The sequence below is a fragment of the Heptranchias perlo genome, chromosome 38, assembly GCF_035084215.1.
Source record: "Heptranchias perlo isolate sHepPer1 chromosome 38, sHepPer1.hap1, whole genome shotgun sequence".
NCBI lineage: Eukaryota > Metazoa > Chordata > Chondrichthyes > Hexanchiformes > Hexanchidae > Heptranchias > Heptranchias perlo.
Window position 1 is genome coordinate 21180246 of NC_090362.1, and position 12977 is coordinate 21193222.

The following is a 12977-nucleotide window of genomic DNA, read 5'->3' on the forward strand; positions in this document are numbered from 1 at the left end:
GAAATGATGGCAAATAATATACATATATTGTTAAAAATCTTTTTTACTGTAACTGTTTTAGTGCTGAGGACATAACTAGGAACCTAAGAGGAGCTGTTGAATTGTGGTGTGAGGGAACTGAGTTATTATTGGCTCAAGAACATCCATGAACGCAATGCTCCAGCGATTTGGTAATTTTAACTGTGCATTGTAGGTGCTGTGACTTCTCTGAGCCAGTACCATATTGTTGAATCTGCTTCCACCACCCTTTCAGGCAGCACATTCCAGATCGTAACCACTCACTGAGTATAAACATTTCCCCCCTTGGCTTTTTTGCCAATATTTTATTATTTTAAATCTGTGTCCTTTGGTTATGATTATTGAACGAAGATGATTAGAATCTTAACAACTGCAAATTTTCCCAGCAATCAATATTTCAAGCACCCAGTGTCAGCAATACCGAACTCAAAACACACAAAAAAAGAAACCTGCTCAAGAAAATACCTCACGGCCAGTTTTCTATGTCCGCGATGGCAGTGGGCAGTCACTTCAGACAGGTGCACATATCGGGAGAGCCCAGGTGTGCTGCCCGCTATTATTGGAGAGAAAATTGTGGGTAATGTATCTGTGATTTCCTGATGATACGGAGCCAGTTGGCAAGTTTTCAAAAGCAGCGTGAATTCAGGAAAAACAGCTCTTGTAAATGGGGATAATTTCTGTTCTGTTAAATCAGTGTTTACATGAGGAAAGATTCCTTTGATCGCTGTTAGTGACATCATTAGGTTAGCATAAAATACTCCTGTGTGTGACTTATTTCTAGTCAAAATCATGAAAACCAGAGGGAATCTTCCCACTGTGTTTATGATGTCAGTAACACATAGCAACCACAGAAAAACTCCGAGTGCTGTAAAAATATTTGTGAACATTTACACAGTGAACATGTGAACAGCATCTGTCTTTACCAAGGAAGAAGATGCTGCCAAAGTCACAGTAAAAGAGGAGGTAGTTGAGACACTGGATGGGCTAAAAATGAATAAAGAGGAGGTATTGGAAAGGCTGGCTGTACTTAAAGTAGATAAATCACCCGGTCCGGATGGGATGCATCCTAGGTTGCTGAGGGAAGTAAGGGTGGAAATTGTGGAGGTGCTGGTCATAATCTTCCAAACATCCTTAGATACGGGGGTGGTGCCAGAGGACTGGAGAATTGCAAATTTTACACCCTTGTTCAAAAAAGGGTGTAAGGATAAACCCAGCAACTACAGGCCGGTCAGTTTAACCTCGGTGGTGGGGAAGCTTTTAGAAACGATAATCTGGGACAGAATTAACACTTGGACAAATGTGGATTAATAAAGGGAAGCCAGCACAAATCTGTTAAAGGCAAATTGTGTTTAATTAACTTTTTTGATGAGGTAACAGAGTGTTGATGAGGGCAATGTGGTTGACATGATATATATGGATTTTCAAAAGGCGTTTGATAAAGTGCCATATAATAGGCTTGTCAGCAAAATTGAAGCCCATGGAATAAGAGAGGCAGTGACAGCATGGATACGAAATTGGCTAAGTGACAGGAAACAGAGTAGTGGTGAACGGTTGTTTTTCGGACTGGAGGGAGGTGTACAGTGGTGTTCCCCAGGGGTCGGTGCTGGGACCACTGCTTTTTTTGATTTTTATTAATGACTTGGACTTGGGTGTACAGGGCACAATTTCCAAGTTTGCAGATGACACAAAACTTGGAAGTGTAGTGAACAGTGAGGAGGATAGTGATAGACTGCAAGAGGATATAGACAGGCTGGCATTCACCTGCAGTGCTGTGCCATGAAAAGTGGTGATGTCACCAACTCCCAAAGCTTCGCCTGCATCCTCTGTGGCAGCAGTTTCGGAATCAGGAAACTTTCTTCTCAATTTTCTGTGACAAACTATATAGCCACGTCTTCCTGTCTGAAAAATAGGTTATGGAGGTGAAGACTCAGCCAGGTATTCAGTATGTTCAATACGTAAATCATCGAGGAGCTTGAGGGCTCTCTCTAGGTCCGAGATTTACGGTTCTAGATGACCTAGCCGTGATCTCAAACATATCTGGGACTCTTCCCTTTCTTTTTCTCTCTTGGAATTAAAATATTACAATGTGGCCTCCACTCTTGAAGCCCATCCTCACTCCCCTTCTCCACATGCTGATTGATGAGTGGACTTTCCATGTCCACCTCTGTACTGATGCAATCGGAGAATTACTGACACAATTTCAATGCATTCTCAGAGCCCCTCAAATGCATTACTCTTTTAACTTCCATTATTTATCTAGTATTCTTTAGTTGCTAATCGCCACGCACATTAACAGCATAAAGGCAGGAATAAAAGTGTGGTTTCCACTGAAAGGAGACTTCTGGGACAGGTTCCAGTAGAGAATTTAAATCTTCTCATTGAAATTCAAGTTTACCAGAATACAACTGCTAACATTTCACTGTCAGCTTCTCTTATTTAATATTTGGCAAGTCAATGACATGTAATGTTAGGGAGGTCACACACTTAACCAATAATGGTCACACATATGCGCTGTCTTACTAAATTAAGGACAAGATGGATGATTGACAAATGAACCTGAAGGTTGAATCTGTCATTCCTTCAATTTAACCTCAGTCTGACAAGGCCAGAGCAAATACAGTGCATGGCATTCTCGCTATTTAATCATATCTTAAAGGTGATTTTATAATCCTTCTGTATTTTTAGCCTTGTTTAAGACGACACTTTTTATTGGACTGACAGAAATGTAAACGCTATTTTCAGAATTCAATAAATGAAGCAAAATCACAATATTGATTGTCAGACGTCGAGCTGTTGTGCAACTCCTTCTGTTGCAAATTAACTGATTAACTGCATCCAACTATTAAAGTCCAGGTCGCCTCAACTGTATTCAATAGAAATTGAAGATATTCTTTGGTTAATCAGCCACTGACACAAGTGTGACCGAATTAGGAAGACCAGTGGGTATGTTATGATATCAATCCCCGCTATCTTACGGTAACGGGGTACAGTAATTCTATCCCACTCCTTTGCAACACACCTGCCTCATCATCCTCAAGAAGTAACAAAATATTTGTAACTACCTGAATACAAAAACAGGCTTAAATTGAACTGATAAAACATTCTGATGCAGAGTCACATTTAAAACATTAACTGATCTCTCTCTCCCAGATATTGCCGGACCTGCTGAACACTTCCATTGTTTTCTGTGTTTGTAACAGGCTTAAATTGCTCTAAAGTTCGAACAGGTGAAAGATATCCCTTTCCCCCTTCCCACCACCCAAGCAAAATTATCCATCCAAAACTTCCAAACGAGTCTTCCCGATATCCTGTGGAATCATTGAACGGCTTCCTTCCAATCCCGACACAGCAGAATTAATCAACGGCTATTTCAAACTCTTCAGAACTCCTTGAAGCACCAATCAATCGTTGGAGGGGATGACTTGAAAGTTATGCTGTTTAACAATTTTCTATTATATTTCAAAGCAGCGCAGGCTTCAAATGGCCAAGCTGGCGGCAGTGAAGTGGGACTGACCTGTAATGGTTGCTGAGGCCTGGGACTCCTCGTCCAGTAGTTCATTCCTCACCATACAGCTGTACGTGCTGTTGGGCTCCAGCATCACTCGGATCATGCTGCTGACATCAAACAGGCCCTCTTCATTAGCCACTTGTGACGTGGTGACGTTCTCCGTGATGTTGCTTCCTTTCCCATCATGCCACTGGACTGTGGCCTGCGGATACCCTCCAGAAGAATGGCAAGTGATGACTACCTTGTCGCCAGGCTTCAGGTTTTTGTTGGGTTCTAAGTGCAGGTTGGGCTTGGAGTAAGAAGCTGAAACAATACGAGTATTAGAATATCAGCAATGTGAACACAGTCCCAAAATGCGAGCGTGGTTTTCTCCATGAGAATATTACAACTCCACCAATATCTTTGCATAGAAGCTTCCAAACTGCAGCCTTTGCGACACATACAAACCTCATGCCCTGCTAATCCCCTTCCTGAAGCCCAGACAACTCAATCCGATTTTCACTTTAATTCTTATTTGCTGGTTTGTCCTGTTTCAATGTTGGGGGCCTAGAGGTTCGAAAAGGGGCTATTTTTAATCCTTTTGCCCAATTGGTAAGATACATCCCAAATTAGTACATTAAGGTCTGTTAGCAAATTGAACTAACTGGAAAACTAATGGGAACATGGATTTAAATGTTATTCTTATTTTTTTCAACCTTCAGACGAGCACAGAATCCACTCGGGGAGTTTATTTTTGAACAGCCGGGGTGGGGGAGTGGTCGAGTGAGGAAGGAAGTGGGGGATGGTGGAAGAGTCAGGGTCACGCAAATCAGAGTATGACCTTCAAATACCTGCCGGAAAATTGGCAACTACCATGTCTTTGGTTGCTCCTTCTCATATACCTGAAAAGGCAAGGCTTCAGCTCTAATACAGGATGGCCCCAAAATAGAAACATCCTGCATTCATATAGCATCTTTAACCTAGTAAAATGTCCCAAGGTGCTTCACAGGACTATAATCAGACAAAGACCAAAGGAGACATTAGGACAGGTGACCAAAAGTTTGGTCAAAGAGATAGGTTTTTTTTTTTAAGAAGCAGCTTAAAAAGGAGAGAGGAGTGGAGGAGGAGAGAGGCTTAAGGAGGGGATTCCAGAGCTTAGGGCTTAAGACAGCTGAAGGCACGGCCGGGAATGGTGGGGTGAAGAAAGTGGGGGGATGCACAAGATAGCAGAATTGGAGAAATGCAAAGTTCTCAGAGGGTTGAAGGGCTGAAGAAGGTTGCAGAGATCGGGAGGGTGAGGCCATGGAGGGATTTGAACATGAGGATGTGAATTTTAAGTTTGAGGCATGGAATATAATGGCCTGGAAATTCAAACGTGCACGGGGAGTGCCGAGGAACCTTATCCCTCAAGCGTGCAACACGATTGTGCCAATGCGTACAACCATGTCAACAATTCACCAGGGAAGATTTTCTCCAATTGCTGGGTTAGTGACCAGAGGGAATCAAAGCAGGAAGGCTTCCAAAGGTAGCTATTTCTAAAAGAACATGTTTGCGGTTTGATTAATGACCAGAGGGAATCTTCCCCCTGCACTTACAATGTCACTAGCACATGGTGATCAGGAGAAATCTTCCTTAGGGGTCTCATTTATACTCCTCAAAATGCCCTGTAAACAAAATATACAACCGCAGCAGCAAGGTAAAATTCTGAAGACTTTATAAACCATTATGACATGGCTATATAAATTCTATACCAAAAAGAATTCAAGTACAGTAAAACATCAATCAGATTAATTCTTCAAAGCTCACCTCTCCTCTGCCCCCTCCCCCAACTAGAAGTAGAGTTGCCCAGGTGACAAATTACCAGTAAAACGGGCAACACCATTGGCTGAAGATTGTATCTAGGGTTCATGCATATAAAGGACGCTGCTGATTGGCCAGGAATAACTAACAAATGACAGCCTGTGGTACCTGCCAGTTGAAGCATGATGGGAGCATTCATGTGGTCTTTAATTCGAACAAAGCAGGTGAAGCTGCCCTCATCCTCGATCTTCACGTGCCTCAAAAGTAAGGAGGCGTTTCCTTTTCCCAACTCCTCGAGGAAGAGCTCCGTCCTGTTCGCAAAGCTGTCCGCCTGATCGGCCTGCAGGTCCTGTTGATGTGAATAGCTGTGGACTACTTTCCGAGTCTCGGTGAGATGCCAAATGACACTGAGGTCAAAGAGGGAAAAATTGGTATCTGTGGTGAAAGAACAGTTCAGGATGACGTCTTCTCCAAATATGGCAACTACGGGGACCTCTGGCACTTGGATTTCCAAAGCTCCTGAAAAGAAATCAAATAAATAAGCTTGCGAATTCTAAATGTTTTGCATCTGTAATGTCATCCATCCACTGCCCTTAATTATAACAGTTCATGGAGCTCACTCACCGCAACCCAATGCTGGCAATTTCTTCACAGAGAAGGTATAAGTAAATAAGATGCCAATTATTAATTTAATAGTCACCAGGCTTGGTATCATTGTATTAAGAGGGAGATAACACCCTCACCAGTGCCCATAGCACTGCTGCAGTGACTCACATCATTGGGTGCTGAGACCTGAGGCCTCCTGAGCATCCAATGTGTAGAGTGCATCACGACACACACCAGAAGTGTCACTGACACAGAGAGCCTCTACGTTAATCGTGCACAAGACTCATTAAGGAGCTGAAAAATATTGAAGAGGCATTGTATGGGAGGCTCGTTCTTTCATATTGGGCCTTAGTGTTTAAAATGATTGGCTGTCAGTAGGTGCTGTGTATTTTTCCAAACTATTTCAGTGCTGCTTTGTTATTATGCTATTTAACTATTCTACCAGAAACAAGCTTACTGTCATCTTCATAAAGCTGCACCCCGTCTGCTAGCTCTGCTAGTTTCTCCAAGCATAATAATGTGTGCTGCCTATATGGATATCCTGCTCTGCAGTCACAGGTTGTGCAGGATGACGATCAAAGTCAACATGCCAGAGAGGTGTGTTTGCACCTTAGTGCCAGCTGTGGCTCAGTTAGCAGCACTCGCACCTCTGAGTCAGAAGGTCATGGGCTCAAGTCCCACTCCAGAGACTTGGGAACAAAATCTAGGCTGACACCCCAGTACAGTAACTGAGGGAGTGCTGCACTATCGGAGGTACTGAGGACCTGTACGCCCTGGATGTAAAAGATCCCACTATTTGGAAGAGAAGGGAAAACAGATTATCCGGTCATTATCAGGTTGCTGTTTGTGGGATCTCGCTGTGCGCAAATTGACTGCCACGTTCCCTACATTACAAGTGATTATACCAAGTACTTCATTGGCTGTAAAGCACCTTAGGACAGACTGAGGTCGGAAAAGGTGCTATATAAATGCAAGTCTTTCTTTAGATTCGTAATTAGGACCTGTCCCCAGGAGAACGTTTCCAACACAGAGTAAGTTATCAGCAGAGTTTGCACAGACATTTGTCATTCGAAATGCAGACCTCAACAGATTCACCACAATGCTCGCATTCCCCTTTGGCTCTGCCTGCTGGCAAATGCCCATCAGTGCTCCCATTCAGCACAGGTTTTTAAAACCATCTCCCTTTACCTTAAGCACCAATTGCAGCCACAATGTGTCTACCCATGGGTTTCCCCAATCTACCCACCTTAGCCCCCTATCCCATAATGCCTTTGGTTAACAAAAATCTATCAATCTCAGATTTAAAATTAACAATTGAGCTAGTGTCAACTTCCGTTTGCGGAAGAAAGTTTCAAACTTCTCCCACCCTTTGTGTGTAGAAGTATTTCCTGACTTCACTCCTGAAAGTCCTGGCTCTAATTTTTAGGCCACGTCCCCTCGTCCTCGACTCCCCAACCAGCGGAAATAGTTGCTCTCTATCCACCCAATCAGTTCCCCTTAATATCTTGAAAACTTTGATCAAATCACCCCTTAATCTTCTCAATTCCAGGGAATAGAACCCCGGTTTATTACCACAGTCAATCATTCTGCTCCAGTGTAAGGTGTAAGAATATGGTGAGGGATTGCTTGGTTACTGGTTCATACAGCTGTTTTTTTGTCAGTGTATTAAAGGCTTTTCCCTCCATTTCTAAATCCCTATCGAGTTAAATTCAACATTATTTTCAATGTTATGGGGCTATGAAAGGCACAGAAGCATGACCTTTGACCTTACCACAGGACAAATCTTATCCGGGCTTAGTACTCAGTAAAAACAGAAAGGAAAGGTCCAGTCATCGTTAAAGGGCCATCTGCATTTCTACACTGTTAAAAATCAAACCTCTTCCCCTTGAAGGCTGGATAGGAAAACGCACCGTTCGGTGGGACTGAGCCTTACAGTCGCACATTCCAACTCTCGTTCTCCCCTGATTGATCTTAACAAGGCAGTGATGGAGGGGTTTATCCTCAGCCCCAGAACTGGACAGGGTTGCTCCCCCTCCTGATCGCCAAGCTACTGCTGTGAAGTGCACTCACACAGATGTTAAACAAGGGGACACTCACAGGCCGCGATGTCTCCTCAAAGAGGAACAGGTCTTCTATCTGTCATTGCCTGGGCTCATAAACGAAGAAAGGCTACTTGAGTAATACGAACATATGAACAAAGACAGACAGGATAAGCCCCTCTGGTCCATCCACGATTGTGATACCTTGTGCACCCCCCACATGTACACTCCTCCCAAAACCATGTGATCTCCTGGGAGAGGAGAGAAAAGATAAAAATCCAGGCCAATTTGGGAGGAAATAAAATCTGGGAAATTCCTCTCCGACCGCTTAGGCGATCGAAACTAATCCAGGAGATCATTCTGGCCCTGATAATATTCTGAGCAGCTTCATGGTCGAAGCAGTAAAGTGCATTTCAGGCTATTAAATACAGCCAGTCACTTACAGGTGACTTTTAAAAAGAAAACATGTACCATCAAATATCAATGCTGATCACAAAGACAGACAACTCAGGAGCAGTCATGGAGTGCGTTCCTACATCAAGCAATGGTGCCACTGACAAAGAACTTGCATCTCTGCCCTCACTCTGATCAGCCTCTGTCCTGTGCATTTGGACCATGTTCTGCTTTCTCCCTTCTTGAGAGAGACACCAGCTAGTTTAATTATTAATGAAGACAAAAGCACTCACCCCAACATGAATTCATTTCAGCTTCCAATGTCCTGACAAAAACAGCTTTCACCGCCTACATTTTTCATAAAGCTTGGACTTTCAGCCGACAACATGACCTGATAGGTCTCCAGCAGGCAATCTGACTGCAGACACTGACAGTAAGTGGTGAGCATTTTCAATAAATAAATGACAAACAACAAAGAGACACTGAAACTCTATTGACAGACGTCCCACCCCAGGGACATGAGCACAAAATCCAGGCTGACACTCCAGTGCAGTACTGTGGGAGTGCAGTACTGTTAGAGGTGAGTGAGACATTAAACCGAGTACTCTCAGGTGGACATAAAAAGATCCCATGGCACTATTTTGAGAATATTTATTCCTCAACCAACATCACTGAAAACAGATTATCTGGTCATTATCACATCGCTCCTTGTGGGAGCTTGTACATTACAACAGTGACTACATTTCAAAAGCACTTCATTGGCTGTAGAACGCTTTGGGACGTCCTGAGGTCATGAAAGGTGCTACATAAATGCAAGTCTTTCTTTCTTTTGGGCACCAACATACCCAAGTCTTGTTAAGTTTTTGTCAGGAGCCACAATGGTAAGAGGCGTGGTGTTTGACGGCCCCTCCGAGGTACAGTGCAGCAGAGAGATAACCTGCAGATCGCTGCCAGCATTTCCCACACAGTAAACTTCTGGTTTCACCCCCAGCAGTTGCCAAGTGGAGATCAGGGAAGTTATTCATAGACTGGGGGGCAAGGAGAAGGCACCTGTAGGATTGACACAAGGGTAGATTATGTGACCTTGTATTCCTGGGCCAGGTCTTTGGATGCCATAAGTGCATATTAGGAATTTGGGTGCAGGCCTGTCATCCCTGCAAGATTTTCCGTCCATTCGAGACACAAACTCCTGTGAGGCTCAAGTTCCTAATACGCACTCCTGGTGCAAATTCATCAAATCTACCCGATCATTTTATTAAAACTTAGGGAGGGAAACATTGCTGAATTCCACCTTTAGCTGTCCCGAGAGGATCAGAAACATTGGGGCCAATTAGTGCTCTCGTCGCGGAGCTTCACCTGCCAGGAGCGCTGTTGGGAATATCGGGAGTGGAGGCGCACACGCTGGTTTTGCAGCCAGACATGGTGTGTGTACGATTCATAGATCAGTTACATTCCTTGCAGGGGAATCCACAGATCTAAGTGGAGAAAGCAGGTGAGAATGGGGACAGACTGATCGTTTAGATAGGGGTTGTGACTAGAGATGGCCAAAATGTCAAGAATCATGTGTAGTGCACAAAAAGGGTTGTCTAGGTACAGGGCTATGCTATGTAAGTTCCAATGCCCCAGAGTAAAGGGTCTACCTTCTCAGATAGACATTGATTAATACTGATTATTTTCCATAGAACTATCAAGGTTCTCAGCTATTCAGCCCATTGTGTTCATGCTAGCTCTTACAGCAATGCAAAACTAATCCTTGCTCTCTCCCCCCATAGCTTTGTATCTCATCTGATCCAAATGCTCATCTATCTTTCCATTTAAGATGTGCAACGGTCTTTGCCTCACACACTGAGAAAAGCAATCCATGCTCTAAACAGCTCTCTGGCTAAAGAAATTTCTCCTCATTTGGATGGAAAAGAAAATATTCAGTATTTGTTTGCTTATCGTGTACAGGGAAATTTGAAACACAAACATCAGTAAAATGAAATATACTCAAGATAAAAGTCTCAATTTTTGCTTATCTGTTTTACAGAAATAAACATAAAATCTGAAATAGTCATGTTTCAAAACTTATGCTATGCTTTAACAAGTTTTTGAAACCAATACATTTCACTGTGTAAACAGAGCAAACATTCAGTTAAACTCCATCTACACAGAACAATGTACCTTATTTTCAGCTCTTTATCCCACCTGTGATTACTTCGGAAATCCTGTAAAATTCATAAGGATATGACATTTAAATGGCACATTTTCCAGCTCGTTATCAGAGGAGGTTCTGTGCTCCTCACCGGTCACCACTGCAAGTGCAGATTTCCGAAAATCAGCAGAGCTTTTATTCCCATCACATTTGGATGTGTGATGAAAGGGCCACGGAGTAATTATTGACCATCAAAAGTACTCAATCAATGCGAGGCTTTTATCAATAAGGCTAATCATGTACTGGGACACAGTTCGAGGCCATTTGTCCAAGTCAAAACAAGTTGTTCTGGCAGATCATCACCGAGGCCACGAGCCGCTAGGATTGGGTGATAAAGGCAGAGCACGGCCATGTTTCAAACAGGAAAAAAACTCTGTACTTCTTTTTTAAAAAACAGACCATTATGATTTAAAAACTGACTTTGGATAATTATATTCTCAAGAGTTCTTTTGTTTTTGTGGGGAATGTGTCTATTAACACCACTGTATCAGCCAATGAGTAGGAGGTGGGGAGGCTTCCAGCAAGATTCACAGCAAACTGTCTATTTACTCAGCAAACAGCAAAGCAAAGTTTATTTACAGAGTCTATTTTTAAAAAGTCTGCAACCAACAGAACTCATGACGAAAACTGCAGCAACATCTCCCGATAAAAGCAGGGTGATTTCTCCAGCAAAATGCAGTGAGTGGAGGATATTTCCATCATACAAACTATATGTGTAAAATCAATCCCAGTCACTTACAGCAGTGCGGTCTCCTGGTGTGATTGATGGGGGAATTACCCAATCATCTCCATTCTGGCCGGGAATAGTGGTGTCACAATATGCAGCTGAAAGTGTCCAAAGTTGAGAGAGATAACTAGTAGTTTTGTGGGGAGGCAGCCAGAATATAATCAGGTCACGGTTGTTTGGGTAGTCCCCTGTGTTTTTATAATGTTAATGCATGCGGAGTTGCAGACTCACCAGGCAGTGGATATGTTCCGACGTAGCCAAGTGCAAGAACAAACGAGTTAGTGGACAGCCAACAGTCTGCTGCTCACACCTTATCTGCTTGAGTGGTAGAAATGATTAATATTCTGATTATCAGGCGAGTGATGAAAGAAGCCAGTCTCCTTTTCAAAGAAAGGCAAGAGTATGGCGGTGATTTCACATTACCCAGCTCCTAGTGGGAACTACACTCACAGTGTTGCTGCCCTCTGTCCAACCAGCCCTCTCTTGTGAGCGATACTTCCCCACTGGGATTACATGATTGCAGAATTATCCCTGATATCTGGGCAGGATTTTAAGTCCCCTGTTTTGACTGTCTGTTACCAGCAGAGGCTGCCTAAAGGGGTTCCATTGGTATCTTTTCCAGGTAATTCATTATAGACCCGCTTTAACCATTCTGGAAAGAACTCGAATGATTTTGGACTCTTTTTTGATTTTGGAACAGTTTGTTATCGAGTTGATAAATACTATTATTATTTTTTTGCAGCCTACCTTCTGCTTCTGTATAATCACTTCAATTATAAATAAATGCCACTATTAGTTTTAATCTGAAATATGATCTAACTGTGAGATATTCACTGCCTTTCAAAGTGAACAGTAGATTCCAGTGGGCAGCCATATAGTCTCTGGTGAAAAATAGTGTGATAGAAAAGTCAGTATTAGCCCTGGGGCAATCTCAATCACGTCAGGCATAACATTGCAAGTTTCATGTGTGATATGGGTCTAATAATGGAAAATGTCTTTTGTTGTTGTGAACACGTTAATGGTTTTGGGAAGGAGCCCCAAAGTGTAATAGATGGTGCCTGAATTTAAGAATCCAATCACCAAGAGGGAATAACACAAGTTTACATATTTTCACTGGAGTAAAGTAGATTGAGAGGAGGGGTAATCACCAATCACAAAACGCTGAGGGGAAGGACAATGTAGGTGCAAGCTGATTGGTTGACTTGGACTGTGAACACAGACCAGACAGCATGAGTGTAAAATTAACAAGCATCAAGCATGATTTAAGATGAGAATTAATTTTTCTCACAGAACAGTGGACACCCAGCAAATCCAATTAATACTATGTTAATTAGTTCCATACAAAAAAACAGCTGGCTAAGCATCTGGTTAGAATGCAATTGAGTCCTGTAAGGGTAAGTACACTAAGTGCATTGAATGCTGTGTGGAACAGAGGGGTTCCTGAACTCCAAAAACAAGGCATGTGCCATTACTGGGAAGCAACCAGTTAGGGATGAATAATGTAGGATTCAGTGGGATCTGGTTTTTCTGATCACTGCCTACAGTGATTATGTGAAGAGAGCGTTCCGAACTATTTGGAACTCTTGCCTTGCTCGACAAGAGAACAAATTAGAGAACTGGGTGTGCGGGATGGTATGCCCACCTCATCTAAATCATTGATAAAGGGGATGGAGAATAATGGCCCTAACACGATCCCTGCGGGACTCCACTAAT

At 42.9% G+C, this 12977-nt stretch overlaps 1 protein-coding gene across 4 annotated transcripts in view; it reads right to left on the reverse strand.

Annotated features, from left to right (window-relative positions):
• Positions 1-12977, reverse strand: part of cd276 (CD276 molecule) — a 300738-nt gene that overhangs the window by 190248 nt on the left and 97513 nt on the right. For all 4 annotated transcript variants that reach the window (XM_067973640.1, XM_067973639.1, XM_067973638.1 and 1 more), the window contains exons 3-4: positions 5474-5824; positions 3533-3829 (exon numbers count right to left, since the gene is read on the reverse strand). In XM_067973640.1, coding sequence (XP_067829741.1) covers positions 3533-3829; positions 5474-5824 — 648 coding nt within the window. The remainder of the gene's footprint in view (positions 1-3532; positions 3830-5473; positions 5825-12977) is intronic.